The sequence below is a fragment of the Tripterygium wilfordii genome, chromosome 4 (assembly GCF_013401445.1).
Source record: "Tripterygium wilfordii isolate XIE 37 chromosome 4, ASM1340144v1, whole genome shotgun sequence".
Lineage (NCBI taxonomy): Eukaryota > Viridiplantae > Streptophyta > Magnoliopsida > Celastrales > Celastraceae > Tripterygium > Tripterygium wilfordii.
The window spans coordinates 5057921-5081990 of record NC_052235.1 but is presented as its reverse complement, the minus strand read 5'-3'; the positions used below and the strand labels follow the sequence as shown (position 1 = coordinate 5081990).

General features: G+C 35.9%; 2 protein-coding genes and 1 long non-coding RNA gene across 8 annotated transcripts; all 3 read left to right on the top strand.

The window, feature by feature from the left end:
* Positions 1-626: 626 nt before the first annotated feature.
* On the top strand, positions 627-5627 carry LOC119997496 (glucan endo-1,3-beta-glucosidase 4-like). Of its 4 annotated transcripts, none has more exons than XM_038844564.1 (6): positions 627-728; positions 1019-1068; positions 2705-2836; positions 3334-4581; positions 5042-5069; positions 5180-5627. In XM_038844564.1, the coding sequence occupies exons 3-6, from the start codon at positions 2770-2772 to the stop codon at positions 5322-5324; spliced, it is 1488 nt and encodes a 495-aa protein (XP_038700492.1). In that variant the 5' UTR covers positions 627-728; positions 1019-1068; positions 2705-2769; the 3' UTR covers positions 5325-5627. The 4 variants fall into 4 exon arrangements, with proteins under 4 accessions (XP_038700492.1, XP_038700495.1, XP_038700493.1 ...); XM_038844565.1 differs by having other exon boundaries at positions 681-748; XM_038844567.1 differs by lacking the exon at positions 1019-1068 and having other exon boundaries at positions 640-728.
* Positions 5628-5825: 198 nt separating this feature from the next.
* On the top strand, positions 5826-8116 carry LOC119996835 (constitutive photomorphogenesis protein 10-like). The gene is made up of 4 exons (XM_038843627.1): positions 5826-6257; positions 7239-7315; positions 7877-7938; positions 8113-8116. The coding sequence occupies exons 1-4, from the start codon at positions 6032-6034 to the stop codon at positions 8114-8116; spliced, it is 369 nt and encodes a 122-aa protein (XP_038699555.1). The 5' UTR covers positions 5826-6031.
* Positions 8117-8189: 73 nt separating this feature from the next.
* On the top strand, positions 8190-23856 carry LOC119997839. Of its 3 annotated transcripts, none has more exons than XR_005468076.1 (6): positions 8190-8808; positions 8910-9009; positions 9111-9210; positions 10204-10262; positions 22517-22683; positions 23464-23856. It is a non-coding gene; the product is annotated as an uncharacterized LOC119997839 (long non-coding RNA). The 3 variants fall into 3 exon arrangements; XR_005468077.1 differs by having other exon boundaries at positions 10170-10262; XR_005468078.1 differs by having other exon boundaries at positions 10137-10262.
* The last annotated feature ends 214 nt before the right edge of the window (positions 23857-24070 follow it).

The following is a 24070-nucleotide window of genomic DNA, read 5'->3' as shown; positions in this document are numbered from 1 at the left end:
CCATAACCATACTCTTATCTCATCAAACCACGAAGAAAATACTTAAAACCCTAACTTTATTAATATAAATAATTATGGCTCCTTTGCTTTGTTTTATATTTATATATTTTTCATTTTTTAGTTTCAGAAAAAAATATCTTTTTTCCAAGAACTCCTTTTGATGCTGTCGCCTTTCAGTGAGTCCCCCCACCGAAATAGAGTAAATCACGTACACTTTTTAGTTCTTCACAGCTAATTTTCTAAAAACGTCCTTTTTTGACTTTTCAAGATGAGGAAAATACTCAACTTTTTGGAGGGAAAGAGAAAATATGCTTCTCTTTTTTAATATAGGGAAAAGAATAGTAAATGCTCAAATTCAATATCTGTATGAAATACCATACATAAGAGCGTATTATTTGAGCTACTCGTGTTTTTGAAAATATACTTCTCTTGCATGGCTTGAATTTTTATTTTCCCTTTTTTAACGAAATAAAATATGATTATATTATAGTGATTGCGTATTATTAATTTTGCAGAGTATTGATAAAAAAGCCCAGTATAGATAGACGGCGAGGATCTCGATACCGGATGTCTTAAAAGTTTTTAGGGAATATTATTGTGTTATTTATTTTTAAATAACTCATATTGCAGTAAAAGACAAACAACGAAAACAAAAAAATATTGCAGGACAGATTGTCTCTGTTTACTTTCATTGGCTCAGGAGATTAGAGTGAAAGCTGCCATTAGAGGTTTCTCCAACTCTGTAAACGTATATTAATCAATTATTATTGCATTATTTAGGTATACATTCGCGGGTTATGTAGTGAACTTTAGCTCAGAGACAATTATTGTGTATTTACTGAAGTATTTAATTTTTGCTCTAGAAGTTTGTTCTTGTGATGCTCTAGTTTCCACTTTAAAGGCTCTGCTTAGTGGGGGGCTTTTAAATTCTTTTATTAGATTCTCTCTCTGGATTCTTTGTTCCCAAGTTGCCAGTTTTGTGTCTGAAACAGTACTTCTCTGTCTTGGGCATCTCTAGGGTTTCCTTGAGACTTGCTCGTGAGGTTTAAGCGGGGCCGGTTGGATCAGGTACGTTTTTCTTAATTCCTCAATCTGGGTACTGAAGTTTGCGTTCTCTGCGGAGTTTTGGCATATGGGTTCTTTGAATTTAGTTCGTCTTTGGGGTTCTAGTTCTGTTTCTTTGTAGCTGTATTTTGATCTGTTTATACGCATTTCACAATGTACGGCTCTATAAATTTTCCAGGATTGAGAGTTGATGTTATCCAATATTCCTCCCTTTTTCTGTTGTCAATTTTGTTTTACAAAGAGAAATCCAAGAAACATTCAGAATTGCTATTTGAATGTTTATAGCTTTGTTGTATCCTGGAGGGGATTTGCGAGAAACCTATTAGCAAACTAATTTCAAGTAGGGGCAAATATCTCTTTAAAGAAAGCGATAGTCGTGCCTCAAAGCTGTGTTCTTTTTCGCTTACACCATACAATTTTCTAACAATAGTTTGTCTAGATTTCGACGTTCTTAAACCTGAGGTCGAGATGGGTTCCAGAGATGGGTAGTTTGCTTTAAGAACGTTGAAAAGTGTGTAATAATTTCACTTGAATCTTGGGAGGCATTGCAATTGGTTGAGCTTTCTCTGTTCCCCAAATTTAGGTCTCCTCCATGTGTTTAGTACACTAAAAGTTGCTACATTGAAATTGTTTTCATATATTCTGTGATTTCGTTGGGGCTCTGTGTTTTTTCCCTTGGCTGTTTCTCTTTGGATGACACGGCTATGATATTTTGGTCTTAGTCTATATCTGTCAGTTCTTATTTGATTGTGTACATTTCAACCTTGCGTTCCTTGAGTTACAGCGTGAGGGAAGTTAGACATCTGAGATACAGATTCAGAGTTGCTTCGGAAGTTAAAACATAGACAGAGCTCTTAAATGACGAAGGGAAATGTGATATGTTTTTCCTCTATAAAATCACTGTATCAGTGAATGTCAAAATGATATGTTTGTTGTTGCCAGTAGTTACATGTGGCATCACATACCAGGACTGTACAAAACATTGTAATTGTAGGTTTGCAACAACAATATGATACTTTCTCCAGCAGTATTTAATTCCTGATGAAATCGCAAGGGTGATTACTGTCAAGCTGATGTATTTATTGTTGCGGCAATTGTATTCAGCATCATCTGCCTGGTTCGTATGAGTGATGGCACTTGTTAGGTTTTCTCTAATGGTATTTAGTTCAACCAGGACGAAATATAGGTGCTTGCTTCCTCCACTTCTCTAACATTCATTGAGGATCTTTTTACCATAGGAAGACTTTACTATAAATTCCAAAATGCGGAAGATACAGGGTCAGGGGTGTACGACAAGAGTCAGATAAGTTTACAAGACTAAAACTCATGCTATGTAATTCTTTCCTTCATATGTCAGGCAAGTGTAAATTGGATAATTTTCTTGAGACAGTGATTTTATATTTATCAGCCATGTTTTCTCGTAATAATATATGGCTCATATTAGTTGGCCACTTTTTGGGACGTTGATGTCTGCATCTTTGCGTGTTATGTACGTGGAGCTAACCTATGCATATCGAGAGCAGTTGATTTAATTTGGTGTTCACTCCTTGAATCCTTCTCCTCCTCCTTCATATTGTTAGCTTCAGCTGAATTTTGCCTATTTCTATCTCAAATTCTCATGTTTGCTTGACCTTTCCAGAAGTTCTTGCCAAGGGTCAAATCATTAAAGGAACAAGTGAGGAAGTTGAAATTCCAGTTTTCTTGATGGTGCTTGGAAAATGGCTTGGAAGTTTTCTTCTGCTTCTAGTACGCTTTTCTATGAATGCATTAGGTAAATTCATAAATGTGTGCCACTCTCCTTCACAATAATATTGTCAAAGGTTTTTGTTATTTCATCCCTATAAGTGTATATATTAAAACAAAGGAAAAAGGAACCAGGTGTTGACACGTGGTTATGACATCTGTCATTTGTTTATTTATTTGCTTTTCTGTCCTTATTCCTCCATTTATTTAATAATTAAAGAAATATTGTATCATGTCCTCATTTACTGTGTATACAAATTATTGCTGCTGGTTATGGGATTCTTCATTTCTACTTGGTTATGGCCATAATTTTCTTGTCACAGAAGAAGGATTGCCCTCTATGCACCTCACCTTCTTAAGCTTTTCGTAGAATGGCCCCCCTATCACGAGGACTATAACTGTAATCAACAAATCTTATAACAAATTTTCATCGTAGACGAAAGCAGCCATCTGGATATAGGAGATATCTCACTACTTATAGCATTGTTCAGGCCACATGCTATTGAATACTTTCTTTCTCTGTAGGTGCATATGTTGGGATAAACATTGGGACGAACATTTCCAATATGCCACCAGCTTCTGATGTGGTTGCAATCCTTAAAGCCAATCAAATAACTCATGTCCGCCTTTATGATGCCGATGCACACTTGCTGAAAGCTCTAGGAAACAGTGGGATTGAAGTGATGGTTGGTGTCACTAATGAGGAAGTTCTTGGGGTTGGCGAATCTGCGTCAACAGCAGCAGCTTGGGTTAATAAAAATGTTGCAGCATACTTGCCTGCAACCAATATTACTGCCATTGCTGTAGGCAGTGAGGTTCTTACTTCAATTCCCAATGCTGCCTCCGTTCTGGTTCCTGCTTTGACTTACCTTCAAAAGGCTCTAGTTGCTGCAAATATAAATTTCCAGGTCAAAGTATCAACCCCACAATCAATGGATATTGTTCCCAGGCCTTTCCCTCCCTCCACTGCCACCTTCAATTCTTCATGGAACTCTACAATTTACCAGCTCCTTCAGTTTTTGAAAAACACTAAGTCTTTCTACATGTTGAATGCCTATCCATATTATGGATACACCAACGGGGATGGCATATTTCCGCTGGAGTATGCTCTCTTCCAACCACTTTCTGCAGTCAAGCAGATTGTTGACCCAAATAATCTTTTCCATTATAGCAGTATGTTTGATGCAATGGTTGATGCTGTCTATTACTCCATAGAAGCATACAATATTTCTGGGATTCCCATTGTAGTCACTGAAACTGGCTGGCCTTGGCTTGGTGGCACCAATGAACGTGATGCCACTGTGGATAATGCTGAGACCTTCAATGATAATTTGGTCCGGCGAGTTCTAAATGATTCAGGTCCTCCTAGCCAGTCTGATATTCCCATTAACACATACATTTATGAGTTGTTTAATGAGGACAAGAGACCTGGGCCTGTGTCAGAGAAAAATTGGGGAATTTTCTTCACCAACGGGTCTGCTGTTTATCCACTTAGCATGAGTACTTCCGATCAAATTACTGGAAATTCTTCTGTGACTTTTTGTGTGGCAAGACAAAATGCAGATTCTGATAAATTACGAGATGGGCTTAACTGGGCTTGCGGGCAAGGCCATGCAAACTGCTCTCCCATCCAACAACGGCAGCCATGCTATTTTCCTGATTCGCTCCAGAATCATGCTTCCTATGCATACAATGATTATTATCAGAGGATGCACAGTGTTGGTGGAACATGTGATTTTAGTGGTACTGCAATGACAACTACTGTTGATCCCAGTAAGTTACTGCATCATCTTTCAACATTCACACTTACACACATTTGCAATTTTCTTGTGTTCTCTTTCACTTTATGAATCCTCACTACCAAAGAAAGTATTGAATTTGCTTATCGTTTCTTTGCCTTGTTCCTTCATCTTTTCGCAGAGTGGCCTAGATGTAGTGATGCTAGATCTTTTTGCCTTTGATGTTGATGCACTAAAATTATTGATTTCTGTGCTAAGGCTTGAGTTCTGTCTTCATCTTCTTTGCGCCCACATGCTTTTACTTTCCTAGCATCAAGGAGAGAGCGTATTTTCTCTTTGCAGATTCCTATACTCTATTGTTGCAGAGCAGTGATCTGTTTCTTTATCATTGCATCGTAATACCTTATGTACTCGTTTGCTCTGATGCACGAACACAAACACACACAAAAATTGTTTTTATTTTCTTGTTATCTTACCAATATATGATTTTGCAGGTTATAGATCCTGTAAGTTCACAGGAAGGTAAAATCTGAATCTATGCTATTTATTTTTTCTAGATCACGTGGAGAAGCTTCAATTAGTTTTTCTTTTTACATTTTCTGTATCTCTAAATAATCATCATTGTGAAACAGTTCTAATTCGAGTAACGGAGTTGGATTTCTGCCTACTGAGGCATTTGGTCCGATAAGCCCCCAGGGAGGTAGCCCAAGCTTGCAGGTTTCCAGGTTTCAGTGTCTAGTATCAGCAATATGTCTTGCCCTAGTGTTGCTTTGTTGATCAGATTCAGAGGTATATTTGATTTCACTCCTCTTCGAACGGTTCAAACAGTGGCCGAGATTAAATTGTATGAAAGTCATAGGCAATGCACAAAGCTCAATTGTTGGTGTATCATAAACCCCTTGTCCTACTAAATAACAAAGTGTTGATGTATTTTTCAATGTCAGTATAAATTTTGTACCACTTTAGCGTCTTCTTTTTTACCCTCATTTTTGTGTTCTATGGAAATGTGGGGTGAGTTATCGTTTGTAATTTATGTTCTTTGAGCTGAAATTAGCAAAATAGAATTTAATTTGGTTCCAATGCCTTTGTTTTTTCTTTTTTGTTTTTCCTTCGTCAGTAACACTTGGTCATGGCAAGTCAAAGTGGTCACTCCATTGACACATGAGTGAATAGAATTCTGGCAAGTGCTTATTACTCCATTCACACAAATGAGTGACTAGAAGTCATGAGATTTCTTGGATTACTAATGTGACTATCTTTATTCTTTAAGCAGTTGTGTCAGGCCAAAATTAGGCCTTCAACCCAAATAAATTAGCGAACTAAAGCGACAACTTTCAATTTTCAAGCCACTGCGCATAGTATGCAAGCCAAGCCACTACTTCAAAGGCCAGTGGCACCCAGGCCCAGGCAAGTAAATGATCCTTATCCGTTGTTTCTTGTTTGTTAACTGTTTTGATTACTTCACATGGCAGTGGTAGTGGAGCATGAACATGAACCACGGTAGCAACACCGGGATCGGGACGGCGAGATCATCTTCGTCACTAGCAATAGCAACATCGTCTGTGACGACGTCGTCACGGGTGTCTTCGTCGGGGAAGAGAATACAGAGGGAGATGATGGAGCTAAACGTGGATCCTCCTCAAGACTGCTCTGCCTGTCCCAAGGGCGATAATCTCTACCACTGGATCTCCACCTTCATTGGACCCCCTCGTACTTATTTCTATCGACCATCGCATTTTGATTTCTGGTTTTGATATCTTTGTAGGGTTCACTGGGTTTTTGTTAATTTCTTGTGGTTCACTTTTGTTGCCATTTCATTGTGTTCTTGTTTCAAAGTTCACAGGTTTCTTATCCTAAGATTAAGCAATTGAGTGCGAAAGCAACGGCTTCTCTCTCCCGGGGACTTCCTACGGGGCTTGTTATGGAAGAATGCGTAGTTGGAATTGAGATTTTGACTGATAATTAAGCAATTGTCTGATAATGCTGGGTATGTTTGCTACCGTAGCGTCTTTGGTAAGCTCATGAGAGCTGCCAAATTTGTATTTGTATTAATTTGTTAAACATTGACTACCGAAAAAACCCACTCACTGCAAACCCATTCACTGCAAATAATAATAGTCCCCATTTCTCTTTACTTAATGGTAGGTTTTGAAACCTTGGCCGTGTAAAATCTCTAGTACTGAACGTTGTGGAAATACGAAAAGAGGCTGCAAAATGTGAGCATCATGGTGTAGTCACTATGAAATTTGAGGTACCTATTGATTTATAAGGATACATCATCATCTTTCTGAATCTCCATTTATTAGTTATAGTTTGCTTTTGAATGTTTTCCCCTCTATGCATGGAAAGATATCTATGCATGGTGTGATAACAATTCCTAGGAAATTTCAATGGAGACCCTGTCCCCAGTTCCCTTGAAGATCTCGATGTACTTGAAGTAACTGCGATACTCCAGCCTGTGTATGTGGTAGCAGCCCGAAGCCTCACACAAAGAAGAGTCTGATTTGGTTTGACAGGGTTTAGTTTAGGAAAATAGTCCTTTAATATTGGGTTCATGTAGTTGTTGTGGCCTTGTGGGTTCTTTGCAATTTCATACTTATCCTTTTTGCTGCAAACATTGCTTCTTTATTTGGAGTGTGTAATAATTTGGATTGACAAATTTTGACAGACGCCTTTGAATCATCTTTGTAGGAACCCCATATGAAGGTGGAATATTTTTCCTTGACATAATAATATTTCCAAGTGATTACCCATTCAAACCACCCAAGGTAAACTACAGCAAATTGCTAGACATATATTTTGCTCATTTTCATACTAAGGCCCCGTTTGGCAAGCCATATTTGCTAGCATATATTGCAGTTAGTAGTATATATGATAGTTGTCAAACAAACAGCAATTTTCTGACACGAATTTCTAGACAATATTGAGACAATATTATTGTCAAATGAAAATGGTGATGGGAGGGATAATTTTGAGACCATTTTGACTTTTATCCCCAATCTATCCTCTCTTATTAATTGTTATTTATATTTGCATTTCTTACAACTAAAATACATAATACCCCTACATGTAATTTGTCACATAATATTACCTAATATATATGTTACCAACAAAAGTAGAACTAAACATTACCAACCATTTAGACAGCATATGTGCTACTATTATTGTCCAGCATATCTGCTACCACAATATATGCTACCATATATACTACTATCAAAATTGTCTACCAAACGGACCCTAAATATATAAATCATTTCACCGTTAATCTCTTTCCTCTGGTTCAATTGCAATGTTTTAAATAATATAAAATCTTTTTATTTATCTTGCAGGTAGTTTTCAAAACTCGTATCTTCAATTGCAATGTTGATTCTGCCGGCAATTTTTTTTTTGAGTACAAATACAAACACAATATACGACACACCACAAGATCAAGCCTATGAAAGTACAGGTGTCAACAAACAAGCCCCACGCAGGAGGCACAAATCAAGCCCACGCAAGGGCAGACTATCAAGCCCACGTAGGGGCAGACTAAGCCCACACACCTCCTTGTAAATATTCGGAGGAGGTGAGACTAGAACCCAAGACCTCAGTCAAGGACATGCAAAGTCATTGCCACTCAACCAATGGCTCATTTGCCAAATGTGTTAAAACTTAAAAGTGCTATAAGATCTATTTTCATGAAACGGCGCAGTTTCAGCACTCTTCGAAGTTCGAATATGAAAAACTTCCAGATCCAGCCGCGCACTTCACCACACATCTTTTCCACCGCCAGAACTCGCACAGCCCTAGAGGGAGAGGGAGAGGGAGAGGGAAGAAGAAGAAGCGAGGCTTTCGCGGCTAAGCTAGATCGATGGAGACTGCATCTCCAAGGAGTTTCTGAGTTCAGGAATCTCTGTTTTCAGTCCAGAGCAAGACTCGCTGCCAACGACGAGAGGAGAGAACTCGCACAACTCTAGAGGGAGAGGGAGAGAGAAGAAGAAGCGAGGCTTTCGCGGATAAGCTAGGTCGATGGAGACTGCATCTCCAAGGAGTTTCCAAGTTCAGGAATCTCTGATATCAGTCTAGAGCAAGACTCGCTACGAACGACGAGAGAAGCGCCACCGATCATTTACAAGATCGCGGCCTCGGAGTACGCTCACGTCTCTGTCACCGATTTCAAAGTCTATTTTATTCGTTCGTCAACGAAGGCGAAACCTTATCGATGATCACAGTTTGAGATCGTCGAAACTTCTCACACTCGCGCCTCGGTAAACACTTGAAGGTGCAGCTCTTTCTCTAATAACATATGTTTTATTTGGATTTGAGAATTGAGACTGATGAGTCTAGATCTAACCTTACGTCTTTGTCTCCGATTTTTCAAAGTATATTTTATTCGTTCGTCAACGAAGGCGAAACATTATCGATGATCACAGTTTGAGATCGTCGAAACTTCTCACACTCGCGCCTCGGTAAACACTTGAAGGTGCAGCTCTTTCTCTAATAACATATGTTTTATTTGGATTTGAGAATTGAGACTGATGAGTCTAGATCTAACCTTACGTCTTTGTCTCCGATTTTTCAAAGTATATTTTATTCGTTCGTCAACGAAGGCGAAACCTTATCGATGGTCACGGTTTGACATCGTCGAAGCCTCTCACACTCGCGCCTTGGTAAACACTTGAAGGTGCAGCTCTTTCTCTAATAACATATGTTTTATTTGGATTTGAGAATGGAGACTGATGATTCTAGATCTAACCTTACATGTTTTAGCAAAATATGCATTTATGATTTACTTCAATGATGTGAAATGTTGCTTTAATCAATGGTTATAATGTTCTTCTCCATATTTTATTCCTGGTACAATCAATGGTTTCAAATTTTTTGCAAATATAATTGAAATCGAGCTAAAATTTTATATATTCATCTAATTTTGGTTCACAGTCTCCTGACTTTTGCATTGACGTAGATTGCATTTCATTGTTTCTAGAGTGAACAACAAGTCCATATACACTGAATCTTCTTTTGGTTGGTAGTTTCTCTATCAAATTCACATTGAAGTATAGAATTTAGATTCTATTGCGAAATGGAAGCTTTATAGGCTTCATGTGTTGTTGTTAACAAAGTTAACTCTGATTTCAAATTAGCATTTGTTTATCTTTCTTAATATATTCATAAGTTTTTCAAAAGTAAATGCATATTACAATATGGTTTTCTGAGCATTTGCTAGTTGATGTGTATCTATCATGTTCGGTTGGCTCATTTATTGCAGAATTTTTGTGTTTTTTTTATTATATATACGCACATTTTATTAAAAGATTTAATGTAAGTATTTTTTTAGTTGTTATTATTTAAGTTATAATTTATCTTTGGGAATTTTTGGTGGTTGTTTTCTGCTGTTTAGTACCATTTCTAAATGATTAATAGATATGCTACCTGCTTTAGCTTGATTATTATCATACTTGTCTGATTATCCTTTAATGCATAAGGCTCCTTTTTAGTAATTTTATTATTTGATTATTCGGCTTCTGTGCCTTGTTGAATAATAATGAAAAATGTTTTGCCTTGTCAAAAATTCGCAACTCAAATAATTGTGAGAGTGCTCATCTCCAGATTTTTTTCTTGTGCTATGTATGCTTGATCAAGTTACTAAGCTTGGTGGCCCGCTTTGTAATTTCAGAACATGATCAAGAGATTCAATCTTTCATGAGGATAAGTGAGAAGCCATTGCATCTTGTGGTAAGATTGTATTGACGATCTTTCCTTTTTCCCCCTCTGGACCTCTGGTTCTTCCATATTATTATGTCTTGCAAATGAATTCAATAGCCCTCTATATAAATTAGAACTGTGGCCTTGTTGTTGCTAGGAATTTTGTGAAGTGGATTTGCTGGTCCTATTGATGAATTACAGTATTACACCAAATGATGTCCTAAGATAAAACTTGGCCCAACCTTTATGGCTATTTAACAAAAAATTTCACATTAAAGGGTTTCTTTGTGGCTTCATGTAACACCTGTTGATCGGTTACAATGGAATATTTTTCTTGTACAACATTTTAGACTGCTCTCTTTGTACATGTGTACAGTTCAGGGATTCACATGTGTAGATCGATTGCTCTTTTTTTCAGTGGATATGGTCCTTTTTTGATTTATTCTGGTTGCAAAGATTTTGGCCACACAATTCTTTTTGGCACAAGTAGTTAATTATCATTTGCATCACTCACTGAGTATGTAACACTCTTTATTCAATTTTTTAAAAGTTTGTGATATATCAATACTTGAGCATTCAACGTCTTTTTATTGAAGGAAATCGATTGTCTCTGTTCAGTTTTGAACTCTAAAACTTGAATTATCTTGTCTGAGACATTAACTGAGAGGAATTTCTTGGTAATTGCTTCATCTGCTTGATGGTTTCTTTTGTTACCCTATATTACTGCATAGACTATATTGCTGGCAATGCACATCCTAATCATGGTGTTGAGAATTGGAAGAAAATTAGAAACAAGTCAACCTTCATAGAGGATGAATTAATTCTTGTAAATGCAAAAGGAAATTCAGGACATAAGTTTTATATATGTTCTTGTTAAGAAACTTGACTTTTTAATTTTTATGGGTAAGGGGAGTAGGGAGGGGGAACACAGATGGTATAGATGGTCTTTCATTTAGATTCTATACCACTAGGCATAAGATATTTAATTTAACTTGTGCTGCATGTAAAGTGGTATAGATAGAAATCAGGGAAGCCAAAATTTCCAAATGCCATTCCTACTTGCAGAAACTGCAATAGTAACTGCACATTGCAGCATGTTCAAGTCTTCAAGGTTTTTTTTACCCTCTGCCTGCCCTGTTTAGTTAGTGAAATCTGCAGAAACTATAAGAGTGTGTTTGGATTGAGGGATTTGGGGGGAAGGGAAGAGAAGGGAGGGGAGGGGGAGAGAAGGGAAGGGAGGGGAAGGGGGATTATTTTTCCCTCTCCCATGTTTGGATAGATAAAAAAAAGGAAGGAAGGAAAATTTGTTTAATTTACTAATTTATCCTTATTTTTATGTTAAAATATTATGTACAAGGGTAAAATAGATATTTAACTTACAAATGACTTAATTAGTAATCCATTCCCTCCAAATGACTCCATTTTGGAGAGAAAGAATTTTAACAAAAATTTAATGAAATCTTCCTTCCAAATCCCCTCAAATCCCTCCCCTTAATTTTTAATAAACTATCCAAACAAGGGAATTGAAAGGAAACTCTATTTCCCTTCCTTTCCCTTCCCTCCAAATCCCTCAATCCAAACACACTCTAAGCAGCAGTAACCCATGAGGGAAGGAAAAAACCTTAAGTTGAATACTGAATTTAGTTTCGGCCTTGGAGTAGAATCACTAGATTCATACAAAACTCAATGCCAATTCACCCAAACCATACAACAAAATGATTATTGGTAAACGACTGCCTAGTTTGGTGTTCTCGTGGTTACTTGTAAAAGAATGTTCCGAGAGCGAGTTTGACATTACTCGTCTTAATTGTTTCATCTTGTTCTTGTGAGATCCTGCATGTCATTATTTTTAGAATCATGCGGTTATACCACACTTTCTTTCTTTAATAAATTTTTTTTCTTTTAAAAAAATTGTATTGTTGTATGCTCAAATCCTGGGCCTGTAGCCTGACGGATCGAGTTTAACACAAGAGGGGGGGTGAATTGTGTCCCCAAATTCCAATTGGAATCCCTTTTTCAATTTAAACAAATTAATGACAATTAACAAGTAGCACACAAATTTTTCAACTCAGATTTCACCTATCAAATGATTTTGAAATGCAACGAAATTTTATATGCAATGTCACAACACCTTAATAAATACTATATCAAAATTTCAGATCAAAATTCAAAGTGTAAGGCAGTCTGCTATTCATGGACAGATTAGGTTTCAGAAAATTCTGCAATTCAAAACACTTGTCCTAATGATTTAGAGAAATCTCCACTAATGCAATTAACAACCTCAAGCAAATGATCAACACACAAGGGCAGAAAATCAGTTTTAATGCAAGGTCTTGCAATGACCAAAATAGTTTAGGAAACAATTAAACACTTAGTCAATCAACAAACAAACAATGCAATCAACAAAAATTGACACAACGATTTATAGTAGTTCGGAGACCCTTCTCCTACGTCTACTACCTAGGTTCACCAACTTAGGATTTTCAACCTCCACTAAGGATGTGGTTTTCTCAAGAGCTCCACAAAACTCATAAGAGTTTTTAGGTCACCCTTAAAACTGAAGATTTCAAGACAATCTTCAAACTTTACAACCAAGGGTTTCTAAGAACTCCCTCAAACTTCAATGTTTGCAATATGCCCTAACAAAGGGACTTTCTCAATGGTTTTTTTTGCCAAGGTTCTCACAGCTAGCACTAAGCTATTTAAGTGAAGAACTTTCAATAACGACAATCACACACTCACGGGTAGGATTTTCAAGTAGGTAAGGTGAGGTGATTTTGGGAGAAATAACACCTTGAGCTTAAGTGAAAGCACCCTCTCTTTGCAGCAGCAAAATGGTGAGAAGGCCTTGAGTAGTGGCTCAAGAAGAAGCTGAGATTTTAGTAGACGATGGATGCTTGAATGCTTGAAAGCTTTGAACAAAGTTCTCTCTAGATTGCAAATGCTTCTCCAAGGTGTATGAAAGGGAAGATCCTCTTTTAAAGGCAATTCTCTCCTATGCTTGCAGCCATTGGATCAAATTTCAAGAGTTGATCTCTACCATCCATCGCAGCTCCTTTCATCCTATTTTTCCAAAAACCGTATTGCAAGCCATTGAAAAATGGTGGTCTATTCATGGATAGGCCTTCGGCCTCACCATAAGAATTAATATTTGCCATAAATTTCATTGATTATGATTTGTGGGAAGTTGTAGAGAATGGTCCTTATGTTCCTAAGAAACTTTTGGGTGATGAAATGGTAGATAAGGAAAAGAGTGAGTTTACTAAGGAAGATAAGAGATTACTTAGCCTAAATAATAAGGCAATCAACATTTTGCACATTGCACTTATTAAGAGTGAGTTTGATTACATAGCTCAATGTAAGAGTGCAAAGGAGATTTGGGATATGTTAGAATTGAAGCATGAAGGAACAAGTCAAGTGAAGGACTCTAAGATAAACATGCTAGTCCCCGAGTTTGAGACCTTTAGAATAAAGAAGGGTGAGAGCATTAGGGAGATGTTTTCTATACTTACTTGTATATGTAATGAATTAGAAGCCTTGAACAAACCATATGAGGAAGTTGATAAGGTCCAAAAGATCCTTAGGAGTTTACCTAGGATTTGGAAAGATAAGGTAGTAGCCATTAAAGAGGCTAAAGACCTTAGGAAGCTTAAGATAGAGGAATTAATAGGAAGTCTAATGACACATGAGTTGGAGATGTCAAGATTAGATGAGGAAGATGCACCACCTAAGAAAAATGGCTTAGCTCTTAGGATCAATAGTGACACTAGTTCGGATTCTAGTGATGATGATAGTGAAATAGGGGCAGCCCTATTAGCTAAGCATTTCAAGAAGTTCTTGAAGATGAACAAACGTGGAGGATTCAAGAATAGAAAGGGTTTTAAAGAAAAGAGAGAGGAGAAAGAGAAAGAAAAGAGTACTTGTTTTAAGTGTGGCAAAGTAGGTCACTTTATGACCGATTGCCCTAAGCTTCAAAAGAAGAAGCATAAGGAATATAGAGAGAAAGAGAAGAAGAAGGAAAAAGTGAAGAATGAGAAGAAGACATTCAAGGCCACTTGGGATGATTCTTCATCATCATCTTCAAGTGATAGTGAAGAGGAACTCCAAGCCAACTTGTGTCTCATGACAAATGAGGAAGAGGAAGTGTCCTCATCAAATTCGGATGAGATGGTAACATCTTCTAAACCTTCTTATGATGAGCTCTCTTGTGTTTATGATGAACTTTATATTGCTTATTAGAAATTGATGCATAAACACAAGCATGCTAAGAAAGAAGTTAGTAGACTTTCTAAAGTAGAAAAAATGCATCTAAATGAGTGTTGTGATTTGAAATCTAAATATGATAGATGTATGTTTTTCACTTGATGCATTAGTTCAAGAAAATGAGGATTTAAAAGATCAATTGAAAACATGTGTTAATTCTAGTAAAATTGCATCATCTAGCAATTCACATGACTTAGATGCTTTGCATGCTAGGATTCATGAGCTAGAAGGTGAGTTGGATACATGGGATGATCATGAGTGCATTATTATGCCTAACTCTTTTTCTCTACAAAAAGAGCTTGATATGACCAATGAGAAATACAATATGCTTGAAAAACAATTTTCAAAATTTTCTATGAGTTCTTCTAAATTGGATGAACTTCTTGCATCTCAAAGACATTATCTTGACAAGAGTGGATTAGGATATGATCCTATGAAATTTAAGGATACCCTAGAGGCTAAGGAGGCCACGGTCAACGTGAACAAAAATGGTACTTACCTCAAGGGTAAGGCTAATGTTCCTAAGGGAACTACACCTAGGAAGAGGAAAGTTTATGTGAAGAAGGTTTGGGTGCCTAAAGGGTTGAACGACTTTGAAAAGAAAGTATATGTGATGAGAACTTTCAAAATTGATACATATGCCTTTATTGCTACTAACCCCAAAGGATCCAAAGTTTGGATACCTAAGGTATATTAAACATGTGTTTATCTAGGTGTGCTTAAAATCCAAATCCGAGTCATGCAAATGGTATTTGGATAGTGGTTGTTCTAGACACATGACGGGAGATGCTTCATTATTCACATCCTTTGAAGCAAAGAAGAATGGAGCATTTGTGACCTTTGGAGACAAGGTCAAAGGTAAGATCCGAGGCTTGGGATCCATCGGTAACTCTTCTTTCTCCCTTAGTGAAGTAAGATTGGTTGAAAATTTATCTTTTAATTTATTGAGTGTTAGTCATTTAGTCGATAAAGGCTTTGATATTCTTTTCAAAAATGATAAATGTTATGTGTTTGATGTTTATGGTAATGTTGTGAAATTAGGAAGTAGAAGTGGTGATATGTATGTAATGCATTTTGATGCTATGAAAAATTCTAAAATATCTTGCTTGCTCGCTAAGAATGGTTATGCTTTGTATTGGCATAGAAGATTAGGTCATATCGGAATGTCTACATTGAAAAAGTTGTGTGCCAATGAACTTATTAGAGGATTGCCTAAGTTAAATTTCAATGTTGAACATGTTTGTGATGTTTGTGTTAGGGGTAAACAAACTAAAGAGTCTTTTAAGCCTAAACTTGATATTAGTACTTCTAGGCCTCTAGAATTGTTACATATGGATTTATTTGGTCCTAGTAGAGTTAGGAGTCTAGGTGGAAAATACTATGCATTTGTTATTGTGGATGATTATACTAGATTTACATGGTGTTTGTTTCTTGTGCATAAAAGTGATGCATTGCATGCTTTTGAAAACTTACTTAGGAGATTGCAAAATGAGCATAACTTAAAGGTTTCAAAAATTAGAAGTGACCATGGAGGGGAATTTGAAAATGCTAATTTTGATTCTTTGTGTGCTTCTTTTGGTATTAAACACGAGTTTAGTGCTCTTAGGACACCTCAACAAAATGGGGTTGTAGAAAGGAAGAATATAACTTTACAAGAACTAGGAAGAACCATGTTTGTAGAATATAATCTTCCTAAATATTTTTGGGCCGAAGCTACTAGTAATGCATGTTATGTGAGTAATAGACTTAGCATTAGAAAAAGATTAAAGAAAACTCCTTATGAACTCTTGTATGGCAAGAAACCTAAAGTAGATTACTTTAAGGTTTTTGGTGGTAAATGTTTTATTTTAAATACCAAAGACAATTTGGATAAATTTGACGCAAAGAGTGACATTGGAATATTTTTAGGATATTCATCATCATCTAAAGCATATAGAGTATTTAACTCCAGAACTAAAATTGTGGAAGAAAGTGTAAATGTTAAATTCGATGATATGACCACACTTGCTCCAAATGTGCGTGTAGAAAATAAATTTTCAGATTTGGAACATCTTTTGAAGCACAAAAATGAAGGTACACATGGAGTACAATTGTTAGAAAAAGATGAAGATGATGTCCCTTTGGTGGAGAACTTAAGGGAGATGAATATCTCAAATGAAAAAACACCACCAAATGAAGAAAGTGAAGGTGAACCCGAGGGAAATGAAGAACAAAATGAAGCTGAAAATGCTATGGAACAACCAGGTGTTCACAAATACAATGTGATGAAGTCTCATCCAAAAGAACTAATTATTGGAGACTTGCATCAAGGAAGGCAACTAAGAGCCAAAATGGACTCTACGGTCAATTCTAATCCTTTAAACTCTTTTGCCATGCTTTCTTTGGTAGAGCCTAAAAATGTACGTGATGCTTTGCATGATGATGATTGGGTGTATGCCATGCAAGAGGAGTTAGAACAATTTTGAGCGAAGTAAGGTTTGGACTCTTTGTCCTAAACCTAAAGACCACACCATTATAGGAACAAAATGGGTCTATAGGAATAAGATGGATGAAAATGGTAATGTAACTAGGAACAAAGCTAGATTAGTGGCCTAAAGATATTGCCAAGAAGATGGCATTGACTTTGATGAAACCTTTGCACCGGTTGCAAGGTTAGAGGCTATTAGATTATTGCTTGCATTTGCATGTTACAAAAATATCAAACTTTTTCAAATGGATGTGAAAAGTGCATTTTTAAATGGTGTGATAAATGAGGAAGTTTATGTTAAACAACCTCCCGGATTTGAAAGTAAGAAATTTTCAAACCATGTTTACAAACTAGACAAGGCTTTATATGGTTTAAAACAAGCTTCTAGAGCTTGGTATGAAAGATTGTCTAAGTTCTTGCTTGAAAATGGTTTTCAATGTGGTAGTATTGATGATACTTTGTTTATTAAATACAAAGGTCTTGATATGCTAATTGTGCAAATATATGTTGATGATATTGTGTTTGGTGCTACATTAGAATCTATGTGTGAAGATTTTGCATTATGCATGAAGAATGAATTTGAAATGAGTATGATGGGTGAGTTGACTTACTTTCTAGGTTTATAAATTAAACAAACCTCACTTGGCACTCACATTAGTCAAACTAAGTATACAAATGAGATATTAAAAAGGTTTGACATGGATATTTCTAAAAATTCATCCACACCTATGGGAGTGAGAACCAAATTAGAATCCGACCTAGATGGTAATGATGTTGATCAAAAGAGATATAGATCAATGATTGGTAGTTTACTTTACTTGACCGTATCTAGGCCCGATATTATGTTTAGTGTTTGCATGTGTGCAAGATTTCAACGTAAACCTAAGCAAACACATCTCATGGCCATAAAGAAGATTCTTAGGTACTTAAAGGACACACCTTCCCTAGGGTTGTGGTATGATAAGAAATCTTCATTTGACTTGCATTCATTTGTAGATGCCGACTTTGCGGGTTGCAAAATAAATAGGAAAAGTACTAGTGGTACTTGTCAATACCTAGGAAATATGCTCATATCTTGGTTCTCCAAGAAGCAAACATGTGTTGCTTTGAGCACTACCGAAGCCGAATATATGACTATTGGTAGTTGTACTTGCCAATTGCTTTGGATTAAACAACAAATGCTTGATTTTAATATGGAATTTTCAAACATTCCAATTCTTTGTGATAACATAAGTGCCATACATTTGTCTAAGAATCCTAAATATCATGGTAAAGCTAAGCATATAGACATTAGACATTATTTCATTAGAGATCATGTTGCTAAAAAGAACGTTGTGTTTGAACATGTAGAAGGGGAACATAATATTGCCGATTTGTTCACTAAGCCTTTAGCTAAGGATAGATTCATAAAACTAAGAAATGCATTGGGTTTGTGTGAAGCACTTTGAGTGCTTATTACTTGAATGCATATCCTTGTTTGATTGATATCCCAAGTTTGAACTCGAATGCTTATTATATTTTCTTGGTGATATGTGCTTATAAGCTAAATGTATAAATTGGTATGCATGATTGAAGGGGGAGTAACCTAGTGTCATTAGGAGGCCATGAGTTACTTAGTGTGATAGGCTCCAAATTGGGTCACTTAGGTTCTATTAGTTCTATTGGTGTGTTGCCATGACTATTTGTTGATGAGAACTAGTTTTGATATTATTTGAAACATGTTTATGGTCTTAAATCACTTTTGTGATAAAATCTCAAAAATGCTTATAAATCTTTTACAAAACTTGCATCAACCTCATAGTTCTCCACTTTTTGAATTATTACAAAAAGGGGGAGAGACATGATGATAAATTGCATTAAAATCATTTGCCAAAATGCATATATAGGCATAACTTAAGGGGGAGTGTATATGCCATGATTGGGAGAGAATAGATGTTAAAGTAAGGGGAAGCTAAGCTTACTTAACTAAAGTGGTATATGAGTTTCAAAATTGTTTTAAATTGATATCATTAAACATGATGATAAATTGCATTAAAATCATTTGTCAAAATGCATATATAGGCATAACTTAAGGGGGAGTGTATATGCCATGATTGGGAGAGAATAGAAGTTAAAGTAAGGAGGAGTTAAGCTTACTTAACTAAAGTGGTATATGAGTTTCAAAATTGTTTTAAATTGATATCGTTAAACTTTTTAAGGCACTTTGAATAGATATTAAATTCAATTACAATCAAATAAACATTTATATCATGCATCTTTTGTAATCATCAAAAAGGGGGAGATTGTTGGACCTATGGTCGTATATGTTTAATTTTGATGATATTATATCATTTATAAATGATAATGAAACATTAAAGCAATATTTGATTTATATGAATTGAATTTAAATGACTATATATTTTTGAGATAGTGTTGGAAATTTTGTTTTGAAAATAAACATACATGGACTAAGTTAGAGCATCAATTTTCCAATTATCATATCTTAACCAACTTAGGTCCAAATGACTTGAAACTTGAACCACATGCACATGAAGGTTTAATATATGTTCTAGGACTATAATCATGAGAAATTAAGTGCATCACATATATATTTGGTCATATGCTTAAATTCCGCCAAAACTAGGTTTTACCTAATTTTATGCATATGTGTTCTTTGTGAACGTGGTGAACCAAATGAACTCCGATTTAAATGAAATTTCGTGTGCATCTTAGTTTCATCACTATGAACATATTTGATTTAGTAAAGTTCAAGAGAAAATGTCATTTACACTGAGTTTGCAAAATGAATTTGAATTTACACTTAGAATTTATCGGTTTCACTATTAGTGATCTAATTGCTAGGTTGAGTGACCAAACGATTTCTGATTGTTATGAAATTTTACATGGACATTCTAATACATATAAAATGATTTATCATGCAGTAATATGAATTTTCTGGGTTGTTTTTCTAATGTAATTAACTTATGCGCTCTATATGAAGCTCTTTGAGCTTACATGCAATTAGGGAGTTCTACCTCCTATTTCCTTGTAGGTTAATCATCATTGTGGTCTCATATGGCTCAGAATTCAGTATGTTCAAGAGTGGTCGAAGTCCTGTTTCTAAGAATGAGCTTGGAGCTCTAGGAAACTATGAAAAATCCTATATTTGTCAACTTTCCACTAAGGCATTTAATCAAGTTGAATGAATCCAACATTGAGGCTATTGGTTGTGATCTTCATGGAGATACAACTCTTTTCAAACATGTGAGACAAACCTTGTACTCTCTATCTTTAGTGATATATTCTTGTTTGACATTTTCACTCAAGACATGTGCTACCAAGAAAGTTAGGTTGGTGCAATCAAACAAGATCCTTGACTAAGAGATCACTTTTGAAGTTTTTGATTCAAAATAAGGGACAAGATGACATAGTACAATCTACATCCATGGTTGAGAATTAAAGAGAGTTTGAATGGTCAAGATTTGAAGACATACATAGATCAAATGGTTGTGCATAAGACAACTTTCTTGCTTGCAATTTTTGACTTAAAAAAGGGAGCATGTGCAACGTCTATATGCTCTATGGTGGAGATTTGTTTGCTCAAATCATCAATGATCAAGAAGAAGCTGAGATTTTAGTAGACAATGGATGCTTGAATGCTTGAAAGCTTTGAACAAAGTTCTCTCTAGATTGCAAATGCTTCTCCAAGTTGTATGAAAGGGAAGATCCTCTTTTAACGGCAATTCTCTCCTATGCTTGCAGCCATTGGATCAAACTTCAAGAGTTGATCTCTACCATCCATTGCAGCTCCTAATCTTGGTCATTGATGATTTGAGCAAACAAATCTCCACCATAGAGCATATAGACGTTGCACATGCTCCCTTTTTTAAGTCAAAAATTGCAAGCAAGAAAGTTGTCTTACGCACAACCATTTGATCAATGTATGTCTTCAAATCTTGACCATTCAAACTCTCTTTAATTCTCAACCATGGATGTAGATTGTACTATGCCATCTTGTCCCTTCATTTTGAAGCAAAGACTTCAAAAGTGATCTCTTAGTCAAGGATCTTGTTTGATTGCATCAACCTAACTTTCTTGGTAGCACATGTCTTGAGTGAAAATGTCAAACAAGAATATATCACTAATGATAGAGAGGACAAGGTTTGTCCCACATGTTTGAAAAGAGTTGTATCTCCATGAAGATCACAACCAATAGCCTCAATGTTGGATTCATTCAACTTTGATTAAATGCCTTAGTGGAAAGTTGACAAATATAGGATTTTTCATAGTTTCCTAGAGCTCCAAACTCATTCTTAGAAACAGGACTTCGACCACTCTTGAACATACTGAATTCTGAGCCATATGAGACCACAATGATGATTAACCTACAAGGAAATAGGAGGTAGAACTCCCCAATTGCATGTAAGCTCAAAGAGCTTCATATAGAGCGCACAGGTTAATTACATTAGAAAAACAACCCAGAAAATTCATATTACTGCATGATAAATCATTTTATATGTATTAGAATGTCCATGTAAAATTTCATAACAATCGGAAATCGTTTGGTCACTCAACCAAGCAATTAGATCACTAATAGTGAAACCGATAAATTCTAAGTGTAAATTCAAAGTCATTTTGCAAACTCAGTGTAAATAATCTTTTCTCTTGAACTTTACTAAATCAAATATGTTCATAGTGATGAAACTAAGATGCACACGAAATTTAATTTAAATCGGAGTTCATTTGGTTCACCACGTTCACAAAGAACACATATGCATAAAATTAGGTAAAACCTAGTTTTGGCGGAATTTAAGCATATGACCAAATATATATGTTATGCACTTAATTTCTCATGATTATAGTCCTAGAACATATATTAAACCTTCATGTGCATGTGGTTCAAGTTTCAAGTCATTTGGACCTAAGTTGGTTAAGATATGATAATTGGAAAATTGATGCTCTAACTTAGTCCATGTATGTTTGTTTTCAAAACTTAATTTCCAGCACTATCTCAAAAATATATAGTCATTTAAATTCAATTCATATAAATCAAATATTGCTTTAATGTTTCATTATCATTTATAAATGATTTAATATCATCAAAATTAGACATATAGGACCATAGGTCCAACATAGCCCACTGAAGTTTGGCGAAGGACCAGTTCCAGTTTAGCTCAAGTCCACTTAAGATACACCTAATAGGGCACAGGTATCAAAAATAACGGTGCGATATGTTTTTTACTCTTAAGAAAGTAAAGAGCACTAGTAAATGAAGGACATAATAAAAACTGTTGTTGGAATTACCTTTCGACTCTAAGAAGATTAAGAAGTGTTTTGTGTATCACAGAAGGCTTGAGAGATTTTTGTCTTTTAATCTTAGGCATTCGTATCTATAGATCCTCGCATATGTGACCACAACTTCTTATTTCTTTAGCTTTTGAAAGGGGTTTGAACTTCATATCCACCATCTTAAATTTATACTGGGCAACTTATAATTCTGGTTGTAGGCATGGTTTTATTGGTGGAATCAATAATGGTTTTCTTGGTGTCGTCACATCTCTGTTTCTAATTGCAGAATGTACTGGAAATCTCCAGACGAGGTAGAAAGCATGGGTGACCAGCAGGCTATGTTCATGCTTTTTCCGTATGTCCCTTTCATAATTAGTCTTGCTTGATCAAAAGCAGATTGTTCCTCCAAATTTGTCCCGTGATTCATCTGATGGTGATAAACAACGAACAAAGGTAATATATAGTAGCATTGATAGCTCAATTCTTCATTTTTTAAATTCCATCCTTGGGAGATTAGTGCTCTTGATTCACCAAACTAAAAGTAATATCTCCAGTATATATGATCATCCTTCTTCGTCTCCAATTTGTCAAAGATACCTTTTACTGTTAGGTCTTAAATGTTATGGTCCACAACCTCATTTGCAATTAATAAAATTTCTTGAATATTTTTTCCCGTCGGTCTACGCATGGTACACAGGAACTTGTTATAGCCCCTTGGATATTTTGAGCCTTCTAATGAATACCTTTGATTTTGAAATTTAGATACTACTTAGAATACCAATTAGGCAGTAGCCTTTGATGTTTTATGCTCTTGGTTTCTTAGGGATGGGGTTGATTCAAATGAGACTGCTTATTCTTGACAATGGGTAATTGAAAAATGTGGAAATGTACATGATTTTATTGTTGAACTTAATATCGTTCGAGTTGTAATGATATTCCCAAATTCAAATCTAAGTTGTATTTTTTTCCCTTATCTTTTGTTCATGCAAGCATGCCCGATTTATTTCAGCTGATGATTGCGTCCTATAACTAGGTCAAAGGGGTGCACTCTTTATGAGATGCATTCCCTATTTGTATCAGCAGATTTGGGTTGGATTGGTGTCTATTTGTATTTGGGGGAGTTTTTATATTGAGGGTACCTTTGTGTCTGTTGTACATCTTATACTAAAATTGATAAAGGACATCTTTCCTTGAAAAAAGGTTTTCTTGATGTATTGTCTCTGTTTTCTATAGGAGCGTGTTTTGCGAAGCTGAAGATGAAGGAGACACTGGCCGGTCTATAGCCAGCGAGGCAGATGCTTGCCCGTGTCTCCTTCAGAACGAATCTTGTTTTATCAATAGAGAGTTCTTCCTCGGTTCAACAAAGGTAATTTATGATAGCTTTAGTAGGTCTGTTCTTTGGTTATTTTTATCACAGGATTCACTGCCTGGGGTGATATGGTAAGGTTTTGTGGTTTTCGTTTGTCCGGGAGGTATTCAGTTATTCTCCTTGGTAGGTCAGTAAGGCTACTCTTTCGCAGAGTCAGCACAGGAAAAAAACGTCCCGAACTTGATTTGGGCCTCTTTCAACAGTATAGTGGGCTGAAAGGCCGATTTGGTTCAATTTATTTGTACCATTAAACTTCTGATCCAAGCCTTCTTTATTTGGGCCTCCAGCTCAATATATTTAGGACGAACGCCCCATTTAATTGGGCTTCACGTAGGTCATCTTGGATCTGAAGCCTATGCCATTTGGGCTTACGATTAAGATTTGTTGGGCCGAATTGAATGGAATCTTAGTTGGGTTTCATATCAAATCTCAGTTGGGCTTGATAACAAATGATTTGGGCCGCCTTATTTT